General features: G+C 64.5%; 1 protein-coding gene across 1 annotated transcript; it reads right to left on the bottom strand.

The window, feature by feature from the left end:
- Positions 1–10,138: 10,138 nt before the first annotated feature.
- SLC17A9 (solute carrier family 17 member 9) lies at positions 10,139–24,306 on the bottom strand. The gene is made up of 13 exons (XM_078443881.1): positions 23,986–24,306; positions 18,612–18,809; positions 18,082–18,221; positions 16,323–16,422; positions 15,159–15,289; positions 14,492–14,588; positions 14,205–14,301; positions 13,496–13,583; positions 12,585–12,619; positions 12,130–12,245; positions 11,847–11,902; positions 11,663–11,692; positions 10,139–11,164 (listed from the first exon to the last, which is right to left on the bottom strand). The coding sequence occupies exons 1-13, from the start codon at positions 24,045–24,047 to the stop codon at positions 11,001–11,003; spliced, it is 1,314 nt and encodes a 437-aa protein (XP_078300007.1). The 5' UTR covers positions 24,048–24,306; the 3' UTR covers positions 10,139–11,000.
- Between the last annotated feature and the right edge of the window lie 588 nt (positions 24,307–24,894).

Raw genomic sequence — 24,894 nt, 5'->3', positions numbered from 1 at the left:
TGGCGGAGCCACATACAAAGGGAAATGCCAAGGGCTTGTATTTATGAGCTATTAGGGAGAATGCTGTTAGCATCTGCTTCCCACATGGGCAAAAACACCTGTCAGACATCAGGAGACCATAAAACAGCCCACGTTTAATAGTTACTTTGTTTAAAAAGTCATTAAAATTGAATGTCAGCTAAAACTTAGGAAAACAGTTATTCTTCAAACCCCTTTGATTCTTGCTAGCAAGCACACAGGACTCTTTCTTCCCAGGACAAAGACGCAAGTTTGTAAAGGGGACGGGGGGACTGCCCCAGAGCAGCTTCAGTGACAGAGCGAGGCTTGAAGGAGAAGAAGTGTCTGTTGGGACCCCCGATGAGGTCCTGGGTGTGGCGGGGTGGAGGTGCCTGCCCACCCTGTGGGATGGCTGGCTGGACAGGGCTGCACCCTCACCAGAGTCTGCAGATTGGGTCATCCCAAAGGCCTCCACCCTGACTGTCCCCGCTTGCCCTCAGTCCTCCCCAAGCAGGGTCCTCCCCAGTCGGTGTCCTCTCCAAACATGGTCCTCCCCAAGCAGGGTCCTCCCCAGGCAGGGTCCTCCCCGAACAGGATCCTCCCCAGGCAGGGACCACAAATGAGGTGGGCTCTTTCCAGCCACGAGGAGGCAAGTGCAGGACCCTCACATCTCCTCAGTGTCCCCAAGAGCTGCCAAGTAGCCAACAATTAGGGCCAATTCTGGAGACGACTCCTGATGGGAACTCATGGGCCCAAGCCCAGGATCGGGTCAGAGTGGCAGGTGGGGCTGGGGGGCTGCTAGTCAGGCAGCCAGAGCAGGGCCAGGCCAGTCCGAGGGGCTGTCCGCCTCGGAAGGTGGAGACAACTGCCCGCTGCTCGCAAACAACAGATGGTCCCGGGGACAGAAATTGGCCCACAGCCCTTGTCACATTCGTTACACAATGTGGGTCAAATACTGAAGGCGGGGAGAGGTTTGCTTTGGGAGATGGCAGGGGCAGGGAGCCCTGGTACAAGCGAAGCCCACCATCATCTCCACCCCACTGGACAGAGGGGAAGGGAGACGGGGCGACCCAGGTCACATCCATGACCCTCACCACACGGAGGGAAGGACTGAGATGGCCGGAGTCACGTCCCTGATTGTCACTGGATGGAGGGGAAGAACGAGGCCAGGGTTAGGCACAGGCACAGGCAGCTGATGAGAGTGACCAGCCGGCCCTGGGGACTTTGGCCCCAAGAACGTTGTTCTTGCTCAGGTTCTAGGCCCATCTTTGCCCGGGGCCTGCATGCTGCTGGGGGGCTCAGTCCAGGGCTGCACGTCAGCTAAAGGTTGATGGAAGGAAGGAAAAGTTCCGCCTGGCCATGTCAGGGCTTCGGAGCTCCCAGGGTAGCTGGACAGCTGGACATAGAGACCCCAAGAGAGAGCAGACGCTGTAATTGGCCAGTTTTGACAACGTGACCTGTGCTACAACGGACCGGGTAGCCCAGCCTGGGGCATCTTTCATGTAGATGAGTTAACCCTGGTGAAATCGTTTCAGCAGAAGAGCCGTGGAAATGTTGGACACGGTGTGTGTGGCCACGTGGAATGATGAGCAAGGACTTCAGCGGGTTCAGCGAGGAAGCTCCGGAGAACGTTCTCCAGGGAGCACATCACATGATGGAAGCTGCATGGGGTCTGTGGATCTGGTGTCCTCGCGGGTGGTGCCTGCGGATCCGTGTGTGCTCGGTCACCCATTTGGGGCAAAGTCCTGGGGACGGGGCAGAGAAATCTGAATGGTGGCACAGCCCTCCTTCCCCAAAAAGCCATCATCCTGGGGAGAAAATGGCATGAGATGATGATGCAGAGGGTCCGTGGGGGACACTGCAGCTCGTCCCCAACCTCCTCACCCCAGCTCAGCCCCAGGGACTCAGGGACTCCTGAGGAATGGCAGTTTGGGAAGACCAGGGGTGGTGAGCAGCATGGAGGGTTGGGTCTTGCTGTCCCTGTCCCTATACTGGGGGAGCCTGGGGCGGGGACTCCCTAGCCCCAAATTCCAAATGACCTTCAGGAAGCTTTCGGACCGTGTACCGTCGAACAACGCTCTAATCCCAGCCTGTGAGACAGGGCCGCTGTCCTGCAGGGACAGAGGAAGGAGGACCCGGGGTTGGACAGGCTGGAGCCGCTCCTTGGTGGGCATCAGGGGCCACGGACGGAGGTGAGCGACCCCGGAAAACACCGTCAGCGCCCCGAACGGGGGGCCACACGTCCCCGTTGGGGACCAAGTCTCCTCACGGAGGGCACAGAGGGGCCAGCACCCGACCGAGGCACGTGCACACGGACAGCGGCCTGAAGCCCTGTCACCAAGTATCAGCGGTCCTCTCTCGGGGGCATTTATTCCCACTCATTCGTCCTCTGCGTTCTCAGCAAAGAGCGTGTCTCTGCCAAGTCCATCAGGGCAGCGTCTCCAAACCGGAAAGGAGAGCAAGTGTGGGCCCAGGGGGCCGATGGTGCGTGCGCCCCCCCGGGCACTGCCCACGAGCTGGGAGGCTCCAGGCGGGTTCGCCGCCCCTCTACCTCCCTGGGGATGGGGTGCCAACCTGACGGCCTCTTCCCCTACTGTTCGAGGATGCCAGACAGGCTCCGTGACCCGCCATGGCCTCCGTCCCTCCGGACACAAGGAGGGCGGCCGGTACCGGGCACCTGACCCGGTCTCCGAATAGCCCTGTGCGCCCGACATTTGCAGCTGAGGCGAAATTTGCAGGACGTTAAACCAGACGCTTTTTCTTAATGTTATTTTGAGAGAGAGGGAGTGAGCGTGCACAAGCACCCGTATGCGGAGCAGGGGCAGAGAGGGAGGGAGAGGGAGAATCCCAAGCAGGCTCTGAGCTGTCAGCACAGAGCCCAACACGGGACTCGAACTCAAGAACTGTGAGATCCTGACCTGGGGCGAAACCGAGCATCAGACGCTCAACCGACTGAGCCGCCAGGAGCCCCGTTAAACCAGACACGGTCAGCGGCAGTTAGCACATTCGGTGCTGTGCGGCCCCACCGCCTCTCGTTCCAGAACATTCCTTCACCCCAAACGGAGGCCCGCCACCGGCGGCAGTCACGCTCTGCCCACCCCGATCCCTGGCAACACCGATCTGCTTCTGCCGCTGCGGACTTTCCTACGACTCGTGTCCTCCCGGGTCCGGCCTCTCACCCCACGCCGTGGTTTCAAGGCTCGTCCACGCGGCCGCGTCCACGCTTTGCTCCTTGCTGAGCCCGAGTGACACCCCGCCGGGGGCTGGACCGCGTTTGGCGGACCCGTCGTTGTCTCCAGCTCTGGCTGCCGCCAGCGTCCGCGTGTGGGTTCTGCACGACACCCCGCCATCCCTCTTGGGCGCACGCGGAGCGCTGGAGCTGCTGGGTTGCTATGGAAACCTCACAGTTCGGCATCTGAGGATCTGCCAGGCGGCTCTGCCCGGGGGCTGCACCCTGTACCCCCCCGGCCGGCGTGAGTGGGGCTCCGCTTCCCCACCGCGTTCACGCCAACGCTTCTTGCGGCCTGTGTGCTGATTCCAGCCGCCTCCTGGCTGGGTGCCGGGCTCGCCGAGGTGGATCCGCACGTCAGCAAATGATGATGCCGTGCGTCTTTCCACGGGCCGTGCTGTGCGCCAGGGCTTACGGGCCCGCGGCTTGTTTGTGGCGAACAGGACTGAGCCGTTCATTGCCCTGGACACCGGTCGCTGGGGTGCTGTGTTCTGTCTGCACCGTGGTCTCCCGGGCCTGCACTGGTGTTTCTGTTTCAGCAAAGGGAGAGTCTCAGACACGGAGGACATGGGTCTCCCCCCAGCCAGGAGAGGCTGCCCTGGGGGCCGGGTGGAGATTTGCCGCAGGAGGTCACGGGAGGGGGCGGGGGGGAGGTCTCGGCACCACCTTGTGGGGAGGGACGGAGCAGGGGGAAAGCCGCAGCCACAGCCGAGGTCTCCATGGCCCCGCGGGAGGTTCTGGAGCTATGACGGCCCTCACTGCGGTCGGTCCAGCTGAGGCTAGGGGGTGGGGGTGGGGTGGGGCGGCGGGCCAACCCTGGGGGAGGCGCAGCCTGGGAAAGGGGCTCGGCTGTCAGCTGCCAGCAGCCCCCACCCCCATCCTAAGTGGGGTCTGGTCGCCCACAGCATTTTCTACGGCCTCCAGGGCAGCCTCACCTGCCCTCTACGGCCCTGGGTTCAGGGCAGGTGGCAACAGAGAAGCCACACTGTATGGCTGAATTGTGTCCCCCAAACCCAATGTTGAAGCTCTAACCCCCGGGGTGTCGGGGTGACTGTATTTGGAAGGGGGGGTTTTCACAGAGGTGATCAGGTCAAATGAGGTCAGTGGGGTGTGCCCCACTCCGGTCCGTGTCCTTGTAAGGAGAGATCTGGAGGACGGCATCTTCACGGGTGCCCAGGAGAGAGGCCTGGGGTGGGGGGCAGCCTCTGTGGTTGGAGCCCCTAACATGCAGCACTTTGTTCTGGCAGCCTCGGGACACTAAAACGCCACCGTCACACCTACCCCGAGGGCGCTGGGCTGGTCCCTGTGGAGGCGCCTAATTCTGGGAATACAAACGAGCATCCAGGCAGGCACAGAGATAGAAGACAGGAGGGGGGTCGACAGAATACGAAACGTCCCTGCTGGGTGCAGCAGGTGTCGGGGAAACCGCTGGCTCGTACACAGGGAGCCCGTCCCCCAGGCGTCTTCTTCACCGAGGAACAGGAGGAAATAGGAAAATACATTCCCAGCCTGGGCACCGGCTGAAGGCTCTCTGAGCCAGAGGAAGAGCGAAAACTTGAACCACTTACGGGTTTGCAGGATGGCAATTAATGCTAACGCGTTAAATAATTTAATTGGACAGGGTGTACTTCGTGTCACATGTCCCTGGCATCTCCGTTGGTCTGTCCTTGGCACAGATGCTTTCCCGGCTCCTTCCTAAAGCAGCTCCTGGGTCCTCTGCCCACCTGAGCAAAGGCAGGCATTGCTTTTGTGAGCAGGAGGAAGTGGGCATCGGTCAAATTCTCCCTGAACAACAATCGTGAGCCAAGACTGGACAGCCGAAGGGCGGCTGGGGACGCCCTGAAACTCAGGGCCCCCCTGCGGTCTTCCCAAGAGAACGAGCCCCGTTCTTCCCACAAGCCAGACCCAGCTCAGACGCCCCCAGACCCTCCAGCACCCACATTGGACAGGCACACCCCTCCACTCTCTCCTCAGGGAGCCCTAACCCGTCACCCGAAAGCCAGGCTACTTTACGTCAATCATCGTATTCTCTCTAGCAGCCGCTGTAGGTCGAGCATTGGAGGGGGCTCATCTGGGCCATTCTGTCGGGGGCTCCTCGTGCAGTTAGCCAGAGAGCCTCTGTCTCTTCGTGCACACCAGGGCCTCCCCGTGTCTCCCTCACAGCATGGTGGGGGCCCCAGACACAGTGTCCCAGGAGAGCTTTCCCTGACCTAATCCAGAAATCACCTTCCGGTCTTAGAGCCCACCTAGATCCAAGGTGCTCAAGGGAAGGAATTTGGGGGCTACTTTTAAAATAGCAGCTCGGCTTCTCGGGGAGGAAGGGCCTCCCTCCCCTGTGCCCGCTTCCCCCCGAGGCGGGCACAAAGCTGCCTGATCAATGACAAGGCAGCAGACCCCAGGATTCCCACCACACGTGTCCCAGGGCCTGTTGATGCTGGGTATCTCTGCCAGGCAGAGCAGAGGGCACAGTGGGCTCCACCAAGGACCACCGAGGCCAGGCCCCAGGCTGGGGGGCGCGAAGGAGCACTGTTCATGAGCCCCGCCCTCAGAGCCCCTGTCTAGTGGGGGGCCCCTGCCACACCAGCACCGTGTGTGTGCCTGCACGTACACGTGTGTGCACGCATGCGTACATGTGTGTTGGATGATGGGGTGGGGGTGATCTAGGCAGTGACAGAGGCCAGACCAAGGTCTGGAGGTGGAAAATATAGGCAGGGCAGAGAACAGGTGCGTCTGACCGACCACAGGCACCAGGTGTGAGGGCTGGAGGGACACGGGGCCTGGAGTCTCAGAGACTGAAGCAGGAGCCCCGGGGTCAGTCCCCGCCACTAAGCTGCCTCACTGACCTTGGCAAGGGTCATTTTAGTAGGTGGTCAGGCTGAGAGGAGCACAGGACCCTCTGGGGGGACAGAGACAGAGACAGAGAGATGGAGACAGAGACAGAGGGAGCAGGAACGGGGTGTGGGTCTCAAGCTGGCTGTCTACATCTTTGTTGGTAGGAGGAGGGTGGCAGGAGGGGCCCCGAGGTCTCTGCAACAGCACGGTGGCTGGCGGGCTCAGGCCCTGCCCGCTGGACGCCGGCTCACAGGGTGTGAGGCGCAGGCCGAGCTCCTTCCCCCCACTGCCAGGCGCAGCTCTGGTGAGTCCCTGGCCTCCCCGCTGCCCACTGAGGACAGGCAGGGATGAGTGCCTGGTGTGGGTGGGGCCCAGGGCGGGTGGAAGTTGCGGGGACAGCACCCACCCCGAGGCACCTTCTCCCAGCTTCCAGCCCCTGCTCGCAGGACTCGGGGACACGGGGCTGCTTGGGCATGGCAGTGCTGGCCAGCCCCGCTCCCCCCCGCTGGCCTGTAACCCCACATGGCCACTGCCTCGGGCTCAGGAAGGGCGTCAGCTAGACTCCAAGGAGGACCAGCCAGGGTCCACTGTCCCACAAGGGGCTGGAAGGCAAAGGGGTCGGCGACGGAGAACACATCTCCCCCCCCCCCCAACCGGCACCAGCCTTCCCGCCAGCTTCTTTCAAAGTTGGGAGTGTCTTTTGTATTCCAAAGGCCAAAGGGCCAAGCTTGCCTTTAATTAAAATGCACGTCCTTTAATTAAAGGCCCCATAACACATGAAGGGCATCCACTGAAATAGGACGTGTGACACAGTCATTTCCCTGCTGTTAATTACTAATTAATGAAGCTATTTCAATTAATAGCTTCCCCACCTCACTCCCCCTCTGACAGGCCCCGTGCTGGGGCGCGTCCTAGAATCAGACACCAGCTCCCGTGCCAGCAGCCACCGTGCTGAATATTCATGCCACGACCTCAAAGCTTTTCAATTAAACATAATAAAATAAATCCCAGTCAAAGCGCGGGCCAATTGTGGCTCATCTCCTTCCTCGGGCGCCCGAAGAGGGGGACCGGACGGCCCGCTGCAGACAGGACGGAGCATGGCCGGTGGCCCCTGCCTGTCCCCCTGGTTGTGAGGTCCGACTCACCCAGGGGGGTGGGTGTCCGGAAGTCCCCGAGGGGGCAAGTGGGGACTCCCAGGGCACCACGGTCCTGCAGCTGAAAAGACGCAGCCAGAAACGGAGGGCCAAGGAGAGTGGCCCAGAGAGGTGGGGGGCTGTTAACATGTTCATTAGGAATTTTAAGTGGCCATTAAAGATCCTGCTTTAAAGAAATGAGGAGAGGGGCGCCTGGGTGGCTCAGTCGGTTGAGCACCGACTTCGGCTCAGGTCTCACGGTTGGTGGGTTTGAGTCCCGCGTCGGGCTCTGTGTTGACAGCTCAGGGCCCGGAGCCTGCTTCAGATTCTGTCTCCCTCTCTGTCTGCCCCTCCCCCGCTTGTGCTCTGTCTCTCTTAAAAATAAAAAATAATAAACATTAAAAAAAGTGACCTTATAAAAAGAAACGATGGGGAAAGTCATTTGTGGTGACCACGTGTGGGTGGGAGCTGAAGGGAGGGCACCCGGAAGCCTGTGTGGGGTCCGGGTCCGAGGACAGGACTCAGGGAAGCCTGTGCCCCCACCCGAGGGACATCCGGAGTCTGAACCCCCAGCGCCCCTGCTGCCTCCTTGCTCAGGTAGGTGGAGGACAGCCCCGCCTGGAGGACCCAGCCCCCCGCCCCCAGTGTCGAGTCACCGGGCCGGCGCCCCAAGCCCGGCCCCAGCCCTTCCCCCTCCCACTCCGCGTCGGGCTCCTGCCGCGCTGTCCAGCCTCCGCCTGCCCTCGCCCGCCCTCGCCGCAGGGTCCCCTGCACCTGGAACATCCTTCCAGCCCGTTCCCTCCAACGGAGCCCAGCGGCAGGGCACCCACGGACAGGGCACTGAGCAGCCCGCCGGAGGCCCTTCCCACGGCACCTAGAGGCTGCTGGACGGACGGACGCAGCTCTGTCAGACGGCGCCCTCTGTCGGCCAGCTGCAGGTGACAGCAGCCCTGGCCTCTGCAGGTGCCTCCAGGCAGGGCCGCAGGGGCACACACCGACTCCCACACGCCCGGGGGCAGCGAGCTGCGAGCACGGTTGGGTGTGCGGTGCAGGAGGCCGGCCCGAGCCCTACGCCTCCCGGCTCTGCTGCTTTTCCCCCCGTCGCTGCCTGACCTTGGTCCCCATCAGCCACCGGGACCTGACAGGGCTGTTGACAGGGGACGCGTCTGAGCCTGCGAGCGGCAGATAACACAGGGCTGGGCCCCCACCGGGCTGGAACACCCTCTGCCAGCAGCACCCTCCCTGCCAACAACCGTTTCCCCCCGACTCTGCAGCCCTGACCGAGCTCCAATACTGGCCTTGGAGCATCCAGCCCAGAGACGGCATCCCAGATCAGGAACGGCCGTTGCCAGAGGGGGTCGGGCCCCTCTGCTGGGCACCAGGCCTGTGTCCCCAAATCCCACGTGCCTGCCTCCCTCCTCTGACTCTGCGGAGGGGACCGAGTGGGACCTGATACGGCGTCCTGGGGGCCTGGGGCCTCAGTTCACACATGTGTATCTTGGTTCTCCTTCTGAGCAGACCCACCATCGCCTCCTGTGTCCCATGTTCCTTCAGAGGCTCAGGGTCCGAGACCCTCAAGGACTGAGCAACCACGGGAAGGGCCACCTCCTTGCTTACACTCTCAGAGACCTCACGGTTTGCTGTGGGTTGCAAAGGTGTTAAAGGCCTTATCCCGACAGCCAAAGGTTGAAACAAGCCAGGAGTTCACTACAGACGAGTGGGCGAACAGGTGTGGCCCGTGCACACACGGGACTGTTACCAACCGTAAAAGGGAAGGACGAGCCGACACCTGCTACAACATGGGTGGGCCTCGAGGACACCACGCCGAGTGGAACAAGCCAGTCCCTGAAGGACAAATACTGCGTGACTCCCCTTATGTGAGGGACCTGGGGCCCTCACACCTATAGGGACAGGAGGCCCCTGGGGGCGGGGGTAGGTGTTGTTTGATGAAGACAGGCTTCCCGTTCTGGAAACGGTGGGTGGGGACGGCCACGCGGCAGCGTGAACGCGCCAACATCCTGCGCCGCCCGCTGGCAGCAGTCATGAGGGCCGACCTCAGCTCCCGTGTCCCAGGAACGTCACCGTGTTCTGTGCTGCAGGACATCGGCCACAGGGGGCCCTCCGGGGCTGGGCTCCTCCTCCGCCAGGGGTCACTTGGGGAAAACCTCCAGCGGAGCGCACGTGAAGGCCTTTGTGGTAAATTAACATCCCTAGAACATTTCCACGCGGCCCCCCCAGCGCCTCTCCGCATCTCCGCGTGTCCACGACGCCCCCCAGCGCGTCTCCACCTCCACAAACAGGCCTGACCTATGGAGGCCAGACTCATTTTGTAATCAGAGGTCCGTCTTCGGGTTCTTTCTGATCACAAGTGGGGGCGGCAGGGAGCAACGTGTACTCACGCAGAGCTACCCTCCTCCTCCTCGAGCGCACCTGGGCTGTCTGGGCCCGGTTCCGCGGGAGTCGCGACAGGCAGGCCGCAGCAAGGCCAGAGGCTCCGTGCCACCGCGGGCGGGTTCCCCGGGTGGAGGGGCACCTCCTCCCTCGCTGCCCCTGCACGTTCACCTCCACCTTCCTTCCTGCATGTGTCTGCTCAGGGGGCCGCCCCTGACCGTCACCTGCAACACTCCGGGGGCTTCCTCCCGGGTGAGCTCAACAAGTCTTCAATACGTGTTTATTCTTTTTAAAAAAGGAAGATTGGGGGCCTGGGCGGGGGGGGGGCTCAGTCGGTTGGGCGTCCAACTCTTGACTTCGGCTCAGGTCATGTTCTCACGGTTCGTGGGATCAAGCCCCACATCAGGCTCTGTGTTGACAACACAGAACCTGCTTGCAATTCTCCCCTCCCCCCCCCGCCCTTCCCCCGTTCACTCAAGCACTCTTTCTCTCTCTGCCCCTCCCCACGTGCTCGCCAACTCACTCTCTCTCAAGATGAATAAATAAAAACTTCAGAAAAAATAAATAAATAAAGGAAGGTTAATAAAATCGCAGCCTTCCTTTTCCAGTTTAATAGCTTATCATTTAAATAAGTCTGGTGTGATCTCTCCACATTCTTAGTTCTTCTACATAGACATCTTGCAAAATCTATTACAAACTCACGAGATGACCAGTTTCTTGTTATGAGAGAGAGAAGGACAAGATGGGAGGGCTCCCTGGTCCCCAGAAGCATCCCTGGCAGAGAGGGACCCACAGGGGGGTGCCGGGGGGGGCCCAAAGATGGGCAAGGGCGTCTAGCCCACAACCCCCAACAGCCTCCATCAGAGCCGCGGTTCTGGCCCAAGGTACAGTCTCCTGAGGACATGTGGTGAGGCCAGAAGCCAGTGCTGGTTGTCATCACTGGCAGGGGGTGGGGGTCACCTAGTAGGCGGGGGCCAACTGCTAAACAGCCCGCAGTGCACAGGACAGCACCCCCCAGGAAGAATGATCTGGCCCCAGGGCCAAGAAGCTAAGCAGAGCAGGTCTGAGGGAAGAGTCCAGCTGGGTGGTGCCCCTGCCCCTGTGATGACAGACAGGCAGCCCTCCCACCCAGTGACCACGTGGGCACGCAGACCTACGTGGGACAGACTGTGATAGTTCAGCTGCTACTCAAAACACCAATCCCACTCACCCCTGCCAGCCCACGAACCCCGGGGGAGGGCGCGATCACCTCACTGGCTGGTGGAGAGACTGAGGCCCACCAGGGCTGCCCGGGCTCCGCTGGGGCCCGTCCCCCTCTGCTCACACACCCGGGATCAGGAGTGGGAGGCTCTTCAACACAGCCCGACGCCCCGAGGCGGGCAGCACTGGGTCCTCGGGGAACCGTCAGGCCGAGGCAGCTAGAGGTCCTCGTGGGTAGGGCTCAGGTCCACGCGCTGGGCCTCTCCAAACAGCAGAAAGATGCACAGCCCCAGGCTGCTGACGGCAGCCACCAGGCTGAACATGGACGTCCAGGAGCCCGTGGTCTCGATGAGGTAGCCTCCCAAGCACACGCCCACGACACCTGCACCAGAGGCAGACAGGGCAGTCCTGAGGGGAGGGCCGGGGCAGGGACTGGGGCTAGGGTACCAGGAGGGGAGGTCGGGGGCGGCCTGAGGGACAGAAGCTGAACTCAGGTGTCCAAGCTACCAGGCCAAGGGAGGGCCGGCCTCAGAGGGTCCCAGAGGGCCAGAGACCTCACGGGCTGTCCGGCATATTGCCTCTCACAGGTCCTCCATGGGGAGTGAGCCCCAGCGTTCTCATCCAGCCACTCAGCCCCTGGAAACCCGGGCCTTGAGGATTTGACTCACATCTGTTGGTCAAGTGAGGGCTGGGGTGCTCACCGTCAGAAAAGTGAACGTTCGCCCCAGACCAGCTCCGGGATCTCACTGTCCCCCTCCCCGCTGGTCTGACACCGGGGGACCCTGGAGGGCGCCGTGCCCCACCCTGCAGGGCTAAGGGGCCGGCGGGGCGGGAAGACTCAGGGGTGGGACAGCCGGGAGACACCCAGCCCGCCTCTTACCTGCCAAGGCCCCAGCTGTGTTGGCCACACCTGCGAGCGAGACAGAGCGACAACGAGGATGGGTCACAGGAGGCCCTCACCCGGGGGCAGCCCCTGGGGGCCCGGAGAGAGGACGGGGCTCGGGTGAGCAATGTCTGGGTGGGGAACAGCCCCTCCTATTCAAACAGGGGCCAGTGGCTCTCACCGAACAGAAAGCCGGCACAGGATGGAGCCAGGTCCTGGATGTTGACGGAAATGCCACTGTGGGAAAGAGAAAGGGAGGTGGGCGAGCAAGTGACCACAGGGCGGCTGCCACCCCATGGAGTCCGGGGCTGGTCCTCTGAGCACCCGGGGTCTAGAAACTGCCACGCGGGCACTCGGAACCCAGCCCAGCCAAGGCCCGCCCCCGACAGCAGGGCGCTCAGCCATGCCAGGGCACACCCACCGTGCCAGGGTGCCGGCTGGTGAGTGGGGCGCCCGGCCCTCACCTGTGGTTGAAGGTCTGCAGGCCGATGGAAGCTGATGCAAACACCACAGATTTGCAGAAGCTCGAGGTGTGCCCCAAACACAGGGCAAAAACGCTGGACAGGCCAAGGCCCATCACCTGCGGGAGACAGGATTGGTGCCTGCCGACAGGGCTCCTCCCGGGGCCACCCGGGGCGCACCGAGCAAGGTCACTGGGAAAGCCCCTCCCAGGCCTGCCCAGCGGGTATGAGACCCCCACTTGTCCGACCAGAGGGGAATGGGGGCGACCCAGGCCCAGAGACGTGTGCGGGGGCCTGGGGGGGCACAGCTGGGAGAAGGGCCTCAGGTCGGCCAAACCAGCCCTCAGCACTGACCCAGGGCACCTCCGAATGCTTTCTGGGTCAGGAGACGGGGGGTCACAACCCGCAGGTCCCGGGAGCAAACCAGGGGTGTCCAGAGGAGCATTTCACCTCCCTACCTGCATGAACTTCCGAACAGTGATGGTTCTGTAACCTGAGAAGAGGAGAGAGGTTCCCATTGGCACCCGCATGGGGTCCCAGCCGGCACGGCAGCAGGGAGGGAGCATGGAGGGGAGGGCTGGGCCCTGGGCTCAAGGAGGGGATGTCCCGGGTCGTGCGTGAGACATGTGCACATGTGGGTGGGCACACGTGCCTGCACTGGGCATCCTGTGTGCTGGGTGTGTGTGAGCAGCTGTGTGAATGTGTGTGGGCACGTGTGCCCTGTGCTGGGCATCCTGGGTGCGTGTGCACACCCGTGTGAGTTCCTGTGGACGCGTGTGCCCTGCCTGGGCATCCTGCATCCTGGGTATGTGTGCACGTGTGCAAGTGTGTGTGAGTGTGTGTGCCCGGCCCTGGGTGTGCACCTAGAGGGCTCTCCAGGACAAGGCCAAGCAGACACGCAGAAGGAAGGCCCCGGGACGGTTTACACACGTGCTGTCTCCCTGTTTCTGCAAAGTCTCCACTTTTTCCACAGTGAGTGTGCAGCACTCTCTCACTAGGAAAGGACTAACGTCTAAGAATGCGTGTGCGTGCGCATGCGCGTGCGGTGTGCGCGTCTGTGAGATCCTCGTCCTCGGGCGTGTTCGCTGGGGTCCCGGGCTCGCACACACAGCCCCCCCGACCTATGACCTCTGACCCCTCTGAAGACCAAGGAGGAGCTCCACGGTGCCCGCAGGAATCGGGTCCTCTCCCTGTGCCCCACCCCCTCCGGGAAACTGAGGCTGAGGTGGTCGGGGCCCCACTCTCGAAGCGAGGTCCTGGGGGTGGCAAGACCCCTCCCATCCCCGTAGCACCCCCAGGAGGGGGCCCCCACCCCCCACAGTGTGGCAAAGCTGGGTGGGCTCCCGGCGGCCCCTCCCCCAGGGCTCACCCTGATTGATGAGATGGTCGGAGAGGAACCCGCTGAACAGACCGGCGGGGATGGCCACCAGCCAGGGCACCACGTTGAAGACCCAGCCCTGCAGGGAAGAGGGAGGCCTCGGAGGGCATGCGCCTGGCCACCCGCGAGAGGTTGCACAGGCCGGTGGCCGCCCGTGTGCCCTGATGCCCGGTAAGTCTCCCCCTGCCCACAGGCTGGGCTCCCGGGCTGGAGGGCCCCCCTGACCTTGACCTCCCCCACCCTGGCCGAGCTCCACGTCCACTAGGGCCGCCCCCCTTCAGGCCGAGTCTCCCTCACTGGCCCCCCACACCGTGACAGGGCCGAGCAGGGGGGACACAGGCCCACCGTGTGGAGGTGCAGGAGGTTCTGGTCACCAGACGGGGAGGGTGGCCAGGGTGGAGTGGGCCAAGCTGACCCTGCCCGTGTCGCGATCCCCACTTGGCCCGTCCTCGGTCATGACCACGCACAGACCGTCGGCTGAGCCTAGGGCAGGGCTCTGCCGGGCGGCCGCACAGGGTGCATCCCGGGAGCGGGTGCTGCACGGTGGTGGGAAGGGGCCCTGTCCTGGGTGGCTGCACCAGACCAGAGGGGCCGCGGGCCCTGAGCACGGGCGAGGTCAGCTCGGGGCCACGAGCCCGAGTGGGGCCGCAAACAACACCGTGTCTCCGTCACCCCGCGGGCACCAGGGTGGTCCACCCACCTTGGAGCTAGGGAACGTCTCCTTGAAGAAGGTCGGCAGCCAGGAGAGGAGGATGAAGAGAGCGCACGCGGACGACAGCTGAGCGGAGATGGCTGCCCTGGGGGGCGCGGGCCGGGCTCAGGGTCCACGCGCCCCAGCCCCGCACGGAGGGGCGCCCCCGCCAGCCCCCGCGGAGCTCAGAAGCCGGGGTGACCCCGGCCCGTGTAGGCTTCGGGAACACCCGAGATCGGCTGGTCTCGGCCCCGTGCCGCCCCACCCCAAGCTGCGGCCCCGAGGCGCCGGCTCACCAGACAGAGGGCTTCCGGAAAAGCTGTCTCCAGGGAACTTTGGTGCGCCTGGACACCCGCAGGCCTCGCACCAGAACACCCAAGGCCAGGATGAGATCTGAGGGGCAAGCGGTTTCCATGTGGAAGCTCCTCAGAATCGGGGGACGGCGTCTGCTCGTAACAGACGGCTCCCGGGGGGGCAGCTCCAGGGGCCAGCGCCCCCACAGCCCTGCGGCCCGCCTGGCTGCCCCGGGGACGGCCACACCGTCCTCCCTGCCAGCACCTTGGGCTGTCGGCATTTGAGGGAGTCTGAACAGACTTCTTCGGTCCTTCCCCCGCCCTCGGATCCCCCAAGCCCCGCTTCCTGCCGTCTCTAGACCGATGGCCCCTGCCAGGTGCCTGTGCCCGGTGGGCACCTGTCTCCGTGTGCCCGCTTCTTCCTGGGGCACGGCTCTCAGTCCTGAACCCGGGCAGAGCCGGCCCGAGAACTGGCATTTTCCTCAGGCTCTAGTCTAGAGGATGCTTTTCCGGATGGGGCCAAGCTGCAGCCCAGGGACCCGCTGAGCGGGCGCTACTCCGCAGGTGAGTTGGGTGGATGTTTAGCGGCCGCTAGAGGGGCCGGGCGCCAGGCCCTCGCCCTCCCTGGGCAGCTGCGTTTGCCGGCCATCGTCCGCCCGGCCGCAGTTACCTTTTTCACTCAGCAGGTACCTGTGCACATAACACACCCACAGCAGGGTGAGCCCGCCGGAGAGGTAGAAGACGCTAGGCCAGCCGTACCGGTCCAGGAGCAGGGAGCCCACGGCCCCCGTCACCAGCGTCCTGAAAGACAGGTGGCCGTGACCCTGGGCTTTGCTGGGGCAAGGCAATGCCTCTGAGCACCCCCACCCGGCATAAGCTCGTCGCCAGGAAAGCAGCCGCCCCAGTCTGAGCGTATTTTGTGAAGCGTTCAGAGAGTTCAGGGAGACTTCCGGCTGCCTCGGCACCCAGGGGACGTGGGCACAGCCGTGTGGCTGTGACACGGCACGGGGGCCCTCTGTTGCTTTAATTTCTTGCTTCCGGGCCTCCAAGTTGGCCTCCAAGATGTCTAAACGCAAAAGAGGGAAAAGCAAGCACAAAGCCCAGAAGCCCTGTGGATCCTCGCCTCCTGCAGGTCTGGGGGGGGGGGGGGTAGGGGGGCGCCTTCCCCCCCCCGGAGCCTCCCTTTCCTCATCTGTGCAGTGGGCAGAGTGTGTTCCGTGCCTCTCAGCCTAAGACACAGGCCCAGGACGCCTGGGTGAAGCGGGATTTCAGAAACAACGCACACCGTTCCTTGTGGGAGTACGTCCCACATGGTGTATCCAGAACCCCCGTCCCACTGGGCGCTCTGGGCTTTTATCCGGGCTCCTGGCCCGTCCTCAGGCACCCCTCCACGCTCTGATTTCTTGCCTGCTTCTTAGCAGCGGGGAAGTGAGGGACCTGAGCCCCGGGTAGTGAAGCCCCATCAGGACAGCAACATGTCCCTTCTCCCCGAGCCAGGCCTCCATTCAGGAGTACAAGGACAGGGTCTTCATGTCTGGACCATGTCACATGCCCCCCAGGGGAGCACAGGTCGCCTCCCACATCGGGAAGGCACCCCCTCTGGCTCCCTCAGCACAGATGAAAGGGAACGCCGTGTCCCATTGCCAGAGCCTCAACCACACCACCTGCCCTGGGGACAGAACATGCACAAGGGTGGGGGGGGGGGGGTCCCCCGCAGCACAGAAGCAGCCGACCTGCATCTCCCTGAGCCGCAAAGGCGCCCACGTGGCCTGTCCCCGCCCAGGCCCCCCTGGGCACACCCTCTGTCCCCTGGGCTCTCAGGGCCAGGACTTACCCAAATTGGGAGCCGGCCCCCACGGCACTGTAGGTGAAGGCGCGTTCGCTCTCTCGTACCTTCTGTGACAGCAGGCTGGTCAGCGCCGGGAAGTAGACCCCTGAAACGAGCAGAGAGCTGCGTCCCCACGCGGTCACCTGGGGCCAGGGCGGGGCCAGCCAGGACCGAGAGCTGCTCTGGGAGGCTCCCCCGGGGACCAGCAGGACTGGGCTCCGAGGACTTGTCAGCTGGACTCTCAGCTGGGGGACAGGTGTGCTCAGGGTCCTGGCACAGAACGGGCTGTGGGAACGACGGAGTCTGAGCTGGCACTCCTGACACACCAGCTCGAGTCCTGGTGCACACTCACACTCGCACACGCACTCACACACGCACGCCACATGCTGATTCGTGCATGCTCACGCGCGCACACACACACACACGTGCACGCTTGCTCGCACAGGCCCACTCACACTCGCACACACGCTCACACACTGGCACGCTCTGCTCGCACGTGCACATTCACACTCACTCTCGTGCTCACACGGACACGCTCACAATGCTCACGCACACTCGCACACGCATGCTCACACATGACACGCTCGTGCACGCACGCACACCCACACGCTCTCTCGCTCTCACACGCACGCTCGCACGCGTTCACACACGCAGTGCACCTACAGCCCGTGAGGCCCGAGCGAGCGGCCCCACGGAGCCACGGTGCCTGGATGTGTCGCCGTCCCACAGCCACACGAGATGTCGCCGCAGGGAGGCCCGAGGGACCCCGGGGCCTCTTCGCAACTTCCTGCGAATCTATAATCATTGCAAAACCTAATTTTTAAAACAGGGATGGCGGCTCCCGCCGCTGTGCTTTCCTCCCAGGAAGAGCTAAGAGGCCAGGGGCTGAGGCAGGGCCCGGCCTTCCCGTCGGGGCCCCACCCCTGCCCACACCAACTGCCAGTCACCCAGGCTGATCGCTGCCCCTTGAGCTCTCGTGACGGCACGGACCGGCCCCCCACCTCCCAGGAAGATGGGGGAACAGCCTGAGCTGAGGGCCCCCTGGCTGGACGCCCAGAAGCCCCAGCCACGGGACCGGCCGCACGTGGGGCACCGGGGTGAACCCACGGGGGCTCAGGAGCCGGACTGCCCGAGAGGCGGACCGGTGGGGCCGGCCAGGAAACAGGGAGAGGCCGAGTGCAGACCCGGGTCCCGGAGGCTCCGGCCAGGGGCAGCCTCTGCCCAGCAACACGCAGAAACTCAGCAAGTCCCCGCTGCGCCAGCGGCCAGGGGCGCTGACGGCCACCGTGTGGCAAGCTGCCTGCCACCCACGCCCCCGGGGTGGGCCTTTTGGCGGAGGGGGGCATCTGACATCGGATTGCGCCAGACCGTGAAATGTTTCTGGGAAACAGACAGAGCTTCGGCGCCAAGGCCTCGCGCGGCACGACAGACCCGCCCGCCACAGGGAAGCGCAGCCGAGCGCCGGCCGCCTGCTGGGGGCGGTCAGTCCTCGTGCCTCCCTGCCCACGAGGACAGCTGCCCGCCCGCCGCGCTGGGGGCTCCCGGGGCCTTATCAGCAGGCGCACGAGACTTCCTCTGACCTAAGCACACGCGCGGGAGCACGCCTGAGTACACGTATGTACCCACACGTACACCCACCTGCACGGACACGTCCACACACCCACGTGCCCACGCGCGTGTACCTACACGCGTACACGACGCGTGCGCGCTTGCCTGGCGCTGGCACGGCTGGGGCCGCAGAGGGGAGCTGCCGAGACAGCCCTACCTTGCAGCAAGCCCGTGAGGATGCGCGAGAAGGTCATGAGGACCAGGTGAGCACTGCTGAGGCGGGCGAGCAGCGGGGTGGCGGCAGTGATGAAGCCCCAGGCGGAGGCGGACAGCAGGATGACCTTCTCACCCCCGATCCTGGAGGAGGACGAGAGCACAGTGGCGGGTGGCGGGCAGGGTGGGCGGGTCCTGCCCGGAGGAGCCCAAGCCGGTGCCTGCTCCAGCCCGGCTCTGAGCTGCCGCCTCCGGGCCGGGCGCCGCTTCCTCGTCCTCCTCCACAGAAGGGGCGGGGGGTGAGGGCACAGGCCCAGCCTGTCCCTCCGTCCCAACAAGCACCCCCCACCCCCGCCCCCCAGGACAAGCGCCCCAAGGGGAGCCGCGCACCTGCCCCCGGACCGCCTCCTCCACGGACCTCTGTCCTCCCGGCCGATGCCTCTCTCCAGGCCAGGCCCGGCCCCACATTCATCCTGCGGGAGCCGCCTCCCCCCGGGGCAGCCCCGGCCCCGCGTGGGGAGCAGGGGTGGTTACCGGTCCCCCAGGTGGCCGCCCACCACCTGAGTCAGGCAGTAGCCCCAGAAGAAGCTGCTGAGCACGACGCCGGCTTCCTTCTTGTTCCAGCCGAAGTCCTGGCTCATGGAGACGGCGCACACGGGCACGCTGACCCGGGCGCAGTACAGCAGGCCCGTGCCCAGCAGCAGCGTCCCCGTCCATGCCTGGCACTCGGGCCTGTGGGACAGGAGGGACGGTGTCACCCAGGAGGGCAGCGTGGCCGCCCCTCCGACACCCTAACCCCCCTGCGTGTCGGCACCCGAAGCACAGGCAGACCCTAGGAACGAGTCACGACAGCAGAGGCTGGGAGCAGCCGGACGGCCAGCAGAGGGGCACGTGGGACAGAGCACAGCTGGAGGGGTGTGCTAGCCGGGACCGGCAGCCAGGTCCACGCCCTCACTCCCCGCTCCCCACAGGCCAGGGTCCCCAGGGAAGCAGCTGGGCAAGAGCAGACAGCTCAGTAACCTGCCCAGGAGACCCCGGCTGAGGCCAAAAGGGAGGGTCTCGTGGCAGGGGTGGGCCACTACGGGATAGGAGCAGGGCAGTGGGTCCCCGAAGGCTCCGCAGGAAAAGCTGTGTGTGCCCAGCAGAGGAGGTCGGGGCAGGCGGTGCTGGGCGGCCGGCAAGGGGACAGTGCCGTGGGGGTGGTCGGCCCTTGGAGGAACCCGGGCGGAGGAGAGGCAGGCCCGGCTGCCTAGGAAGTCGCCAGACAGGTGTCCACAGGGGGCCGGTCCTTGAAACTTCTGGCCAGTGCTCCCTGACTGCCCCTGAGACCAAGCGAACTGAGAAACTGCCAGAGCCGGGAGATGATGCCCCCGTGCATGTGGGGTCCCGGATGGGGTCCTGGGGTGTGAAAACCAACGACAGAAATCTGAGCAAACTCCGGGCTTTTGTCCGTGGTTCCCTGCTGAGAGGGACTCCCAGGCAGGACAAAGGCAGGACGCTGACAGAAGATGTGGAGGGAGGGGTGGGCGGTAGAGTCACTCCCTTCACGTGACTCTGTAAATCAAGAACTGGCCTCAGAGACAAAGTTTACTTTGAAACAATGAGAGAGAGGGAGCTGTGGGCACCAGCCGTGGGGGTGGGAGATGGGTGGAGAGGGGGTACCGCTGGTGACTTGTGATGTCCCGTGCGGAGGGCGGGGTGTGCAAGCTGGGGGCGGGTGGTCAGAGAGTGCGGGGGCCTTGCAGCAGCCCCGCGGGGAGCTCAGGGGCCCCGCCTGCACGGGGACCCATCCCGAGCGGGGCGCACACACCAGGAGCCCCATCAGTGGGTGTGATACGACGCACCCATTACCACAAACTCCCCGACCTGGAGCGGGGCCCACCTGCCGGGAGAAGTCAGGGCTGCGGGCCTCCCCGCAGGATGGACCGCTGACCACAGGACCTGCCCCGGGGGCTGGCCTCCAGGCGCCCAGGTGTGGGTGGGTCTGTGGACACGGAACGAGAGGCCTGGCCTCTTCGAGCCTCCGTTTCCTTAGTGAAGACAGGCTGGTCCCCATGACAGCTGCCTCTTCATGGGTGAGTGGATAGCAGAGTGACCAGCAAGTTCCCAATGTCCCAACAAGAAGCCACTGTGACCAGGAGGAAGGGAGGCCAGGCAACTGTGTCCACCTCCTCCGGCTGATGTCTCCACGTGGGTCCACTCCCTATCCACAAACCACAGTGTGCTCTTCCACGGTCAGGGAGGAGGCGACCCTCCCCACGGCCCCGACCTGCTGAGTGGCCCCACCGTGGGCGCCCTGGGGCCGCTCCTGGCTGCAGCCCCTCCACAGCCAAGGAGCCACTGCTTGAGGCTGTGGGGTTCTGCAGTCCTACCAGCAGAGACAGCTGATTCGAGGTTCGACACCATCACTCGGGAGTTTGGGGGTGAATGAGTCTGAGTTCCAGCAGCCGGCCTTCCGGCCCCAACAGACCCCTATCTGTAGGCCAGGGCCCCATCTGGGGCTTGGGGATTCCAGTTCCAAAGTGCCTTCCAGCTCCTGATGGGGCGTGTGGTGTGGGCATCAAAGAAGTCCCCGTCCGGGCCCTAGCACGACGTGGGGAACCCCATCCCTTCCCTGGACTGGTTTCCCGGGCATGCTCTGGACCAGGCACTTCAGGCTGGGCCTCTGGACCTCAGAGGGGTGTGGCACGCAGGGCTCCAGGGCGCCCTTCTGTGGCCCTCTGCTTTTATATACCAGAACCAGTGGGAAATCGGGTCCTATGCTAAAAATATCCCCAGCTGTGCAATTCCAGAAGCCAGACACTAGACCCTGCTTTGGCTGAAGCTGGGGGATGGTGCTCCACTTGGAAACTGCCCAGTGACCCCCGTCACATGGCCCCCATCCCCACCTCCAGGTTCTTTTTTTTTTTTTTTTTTTTTTTATTTATTTTTGGGACAGAGAGAGACAGAGCATGAACGGGGGAGGGGCAGAGAGAGAGGGAGATACAGAATCCGAAGCAGGCTCCAGGCTCCGAGCCATCAGCCCAGAGCCTGACGCGGGGCTCGAACTCACGGACCGCGAGATCGTGACCTGGCTGAAGTCGGACGCTTAACCGACTGCGCCACCCAGGCGCCCCACCCACCTCCAGGTTCTTAAAATGTTACTGGAATGATTCAGAAGCCTGGACAACGGGGACAGCAGCACGGACCCGAGGTCCCAAGGCTTGAGAGGGATGGGGCCATAGGGGAAGCTCAGTGGCTGTCCCTCTGGGCCCGGGGGCCCCAAACACTAGTTTTCTTTCCAGAACTCAAGACCGTGGGGCGGAGGCAGGGCCAGGCATCTGCGAGGCTGATAAGCCCGCAGGTGGCACCAGCTCACTGCCCACCCGACACAGGACCCGGGGCCCCTGGCAGGGCGGACCACCGTGGGCTCAGGCACCCGCCCCTCTGGGGTTCCGGACCTGAAGATGATGCCCCCAACATCTCCCCGACACTCATCCCTGGGACTTGACCACAGTCGCCCCGCGAGCACCTCACACGGTCCTCCCTCCCACCCAGCTTTCCAGCCCAGGGGCAGCGGGCCTGTTGGGCACATCGCTCTCCTGAGCAAACACTCCCACTGGCCTTAGTGGGAGGTCCAGAGCAACACAGCCCAAACCGCCCACCGGAGTCCGTCCAGCTGGCCTGAGCCCAGCCGGCTGCAGCATCGCCAGGGCCTCCGGGTGCCCCGTTCTGGGGGAGCCCACGGTGCTCCCACGCCCCCGCGCCCCCTGCAAGCATGTGTATGCACTGCCCAGGGGCACCAGGAGAAGGCGGGCGTGGAGTAGAGCTTCCAACGCCCCCACAGACAGCCACAGTCCAAAGGTGCCTTCGAGAGGAGCTTCATTCCTTTCTATGGTCAGAGCAGTGGAGGGCCACCCGCGTCCAGACTGGACTGTGCCCCCAGCAAGCCCACCTGGCCCATCTCACTGGTGACCCTGAGAGCCTGGCTGTGTTTGCCCTCTGGGTGGGAAGGCCAGCTGAGGCTGACCCACTCTGGGAGGCTGGCAGGCTCCTAGAATATGGTGCTGCCCCTGGGCCTCCTTGTGACCACGGGAAGCCAAGAAAGGCCCGTCAGCATCCAGGCCAGCAGTCTGCCCTGAGCTTGTGTGGGGCAAGGTGCTGTCTGCTTCCTCCCTGGGAGGCCCCCACGGCCCAGTCCCCAAGCTGGAGGCAATGCCAGCTGGGCAGGCAGAGGTACTTCCTCTCCAGTGGCCGGGGACACAGAACAAGGAAGTCTGGCTGGACTCGGCGGCCCAGACACGGACTCCTTGATCCTGCGGATGGCCTGGCCTGTTTGGGAACACGGAAGGCTACCGCAAGAGTGGATCGGAGAGCTTCATCCTGCCCACTGTGACCTGCCCTGAGCCTCAGGCCTGTGCCCCCAGCTCATCGGAATGCTTCCTATGAACCTTCTAGAAACTTCTGCTTCCTGCCAGTGGCCCTTGTGCATAAGCATCCACGGCTGAGCAAACATGTGGTCACGTGGCCCCTCGATTCAGAAAAGGGAAATGTGCCGGCATTGCAGGCCACAGGTCCAAGGCCACTGGCTGCCCCCACCCCTGCTCCCAGGGCCCACAAGGGCAGACACGTGGCTGTCGAGGCAGAGGGCGCACAGGGTGGGCAGCCAGAAACAGCCACACTCACTGCGATGGGTCCACTCAGGGGCGGGGACAGCCTCGTCCCGGCTGAATCCAGTTCCACTCAGGACCCCCAGACCCCTCCAGAACTTCAGGCTGCCTCCCCTGCCAACGGCCTGGGGAAGTGGGGCAGGTGCCCCTTCCAGAGCGAGCACACAGGGAGGCAGTTGAGGCCGAGCCAGCTAGAGCCGCTTCAACGTGACCCCATGCCACCCGGATCAGTACCTGGATCAGCCCCTCGGTATCCAGGGCAGCGGGGGGGGGTGGGGGGTGGGGGGGGAGGACGAGAGCGCTCCTGGACCCTGGCAGGCACCAGCACGCAGCCCCCCAGCTCTAGCAGATGCCTGGAGCAGGGCCCAGGCCAAGGCTGCGGTTTGGGCTCTGGGACTCCCACGCTCACTGCGGCCCTTCCCACGCCGCTCTGCACACCCGGTCCTGCGAAACGACCAGCTTCTCTCCCGTCTCCCCCGCTGGCTTTGCCTTCATCTTGCCCCAGCCTCGGGGACACTACCTCTTAGCGCCTTCCTGTGACCCTGTGCTGGGCGGCAGCAGCAGGTCCTGAGACCAGGCTCCCTGGGCACTCGGAGACTGCCTGAACTGGCCTGGGGATCCCAGGGCCTGACGTGGGCCCGGGGTCCACAGAACCAGAGGGAGGGCTGCGGCACAGGTGGCCTGGTTGTTCAGCGTGTCACAGTCGTGAGGAGAGCCCCTGTCCTGGGGCCTTCCGTCCTGGGCAATGGATGTGGAAACAGAATGTTTCCCAGAATGTGGGCCCTGCCCCCTCAGGAGCCTCCCGCCCCCCCCACCATGGAGACCTGTCCACAGCACACAGCTGGCAGGTGTGGGCAGGACTCAGCCACCTGCCATGTCAGCTGAACCTGCTCTCAGGTGTGTGGTCACCGGTAGGGACTCGGGCCTGTAAATGGGTGTGGTCCTACCTGGCAGGGTCACTTCTAGGACCCACAGCTGTGCCCGTGAGCTCCCCCTTCACCAGCCAGGACGATGCCCCCTTCCCCCAGGCAGGACTCCTGGGATACCTCCTGCCTGCGCACCCCCCCCCCCCGGGACCCTGGAGGGCCTGGAGAGGGCTCACAGGGGCTCTCACTGGCCCTGGGACTCAAAAAGGGATGGGGTCTCGGGCTGGGTACTGGTATGCGGACCGTCAGGGAAGTGCACAGCCCATAGGTGGAGAGAAGGTGGCCTCGCCCCGTCCCCAAGCCGCCGCCCCGCCCCCCACACCTTGGCCCCACCTGGACCACTGGGCGTCCTCAGCCCCGTCCCTGTGGGCCTCCTCCGGTGGCAGCGGCTGCATCGGGGGCAGCCGTCCGCGGGCGCAGCGCGTTCAGGTCGGGCGCCCGCCTCTCCAACCCACACGGGGCAGCGCCGCCCAAGGCCACGTGTCAGTCCCGGCCGTGCTTCCGTCTGGCGCTCTGCTCTTAGGACGTGTCGCCCCCGGACGGCCACCGCAGAGGGAGGGCGGGTGGGGCGGGGCACACACTCGGTCCCCGCCCTGCGCTCCACCGGCAGCTGTCAGGGTCCACCTCCCCGCGGCTCCTGCGGCTCCTCCGGCTCCCGTGAAGTCCGGCGGCGGCGGCGGCGGCGGCGGCGGGAGTGGGGAGGGTGCGGGGCTCCCCGTGGCGGGTGGCCCGCTGGGTGGACCGGGCTGTGGAGGGCGGGGCCCGGGGGATCCTGGCGTCAGGGCTCTGGTGTTGGACAGGAGCCCGTGAATCGGGGGATGGTGGTGGTCCCCACGTCACAGGGCTGTGGACTCATCCAGTGACAACTGGGGACAGTCTTCGCAGAATGCGAGAGCAGGAAGACTCAAGCGCCCCCAGTTTGTAAGGTGGGTCTTCGGAGGTGGGCTCCTGCCCTGCCACCCGAGCCAGCCAACGCCGGGCAGCTGAGCGGGCCGTGTCCACGTGGCAGGCCGTGCGGAACAGGCCAGAGCCCCAAGGGCGTGCCAAGCACGGAGGGTCTGCCAGCCCCCAAGCTGAGTCCCCGGGGCCCTCTCGGTGTGCGGGGGGTGGGCCTTACGTGGCCTCGTCGAGGACACGGCCAGCACGGAGCCGCGGACGCCGGGACCCGACGGCCACAACCGGGCTTCCGGCCACACTGGCTTCTCCTAGCTGCCGCCTCCTCCGTCCCGCACAGGGCAGCCC

The sequence above is a fragment of the Panthera onca genome, chromosome A3, assembly GCF_046562875.1.
Source record: "Panthera onca isolate mPanOnc1 chromosome A3, mPanOnc1 haplotype 2, whole genome shotgun sequence".
NCBI lineage: Eukaryota > Metazoa > Chordata > Mammalia > Carnivora > Felidae > Panthera > Panthera onca.
The sequence above is the reverse complement of the archived record's forward strand: the minus strand, read 5'-3'. Positions and strand labels throughout refer to the sequence as shown.

Bases quoted from the DNA above. Each gene is read 5' to 3' on its own strand.
- SLC17A9 (XM_078443881.1), bottom strand. From the start codon at position 24,047: ATGCAGCCGCTGCCACCGGAGGAGGCCCACAGGGACGGGGCTGAGGAC. The intron at 12,620-13,495 runs GTGAGCCCTGGG...TCCTCTTCTCAG, and splicing joins CGACCATCTCATCAATCAGG to GTTACAGAACCATCACTGTT. The intron at 11,165-11,662 runs GTAAGAGGCGGG...CCTCTGGTGCAG, and splicing joins CACAGCTGGGGCCTTGGCAG to GTGTCGTGGGCGTGTGCTTG.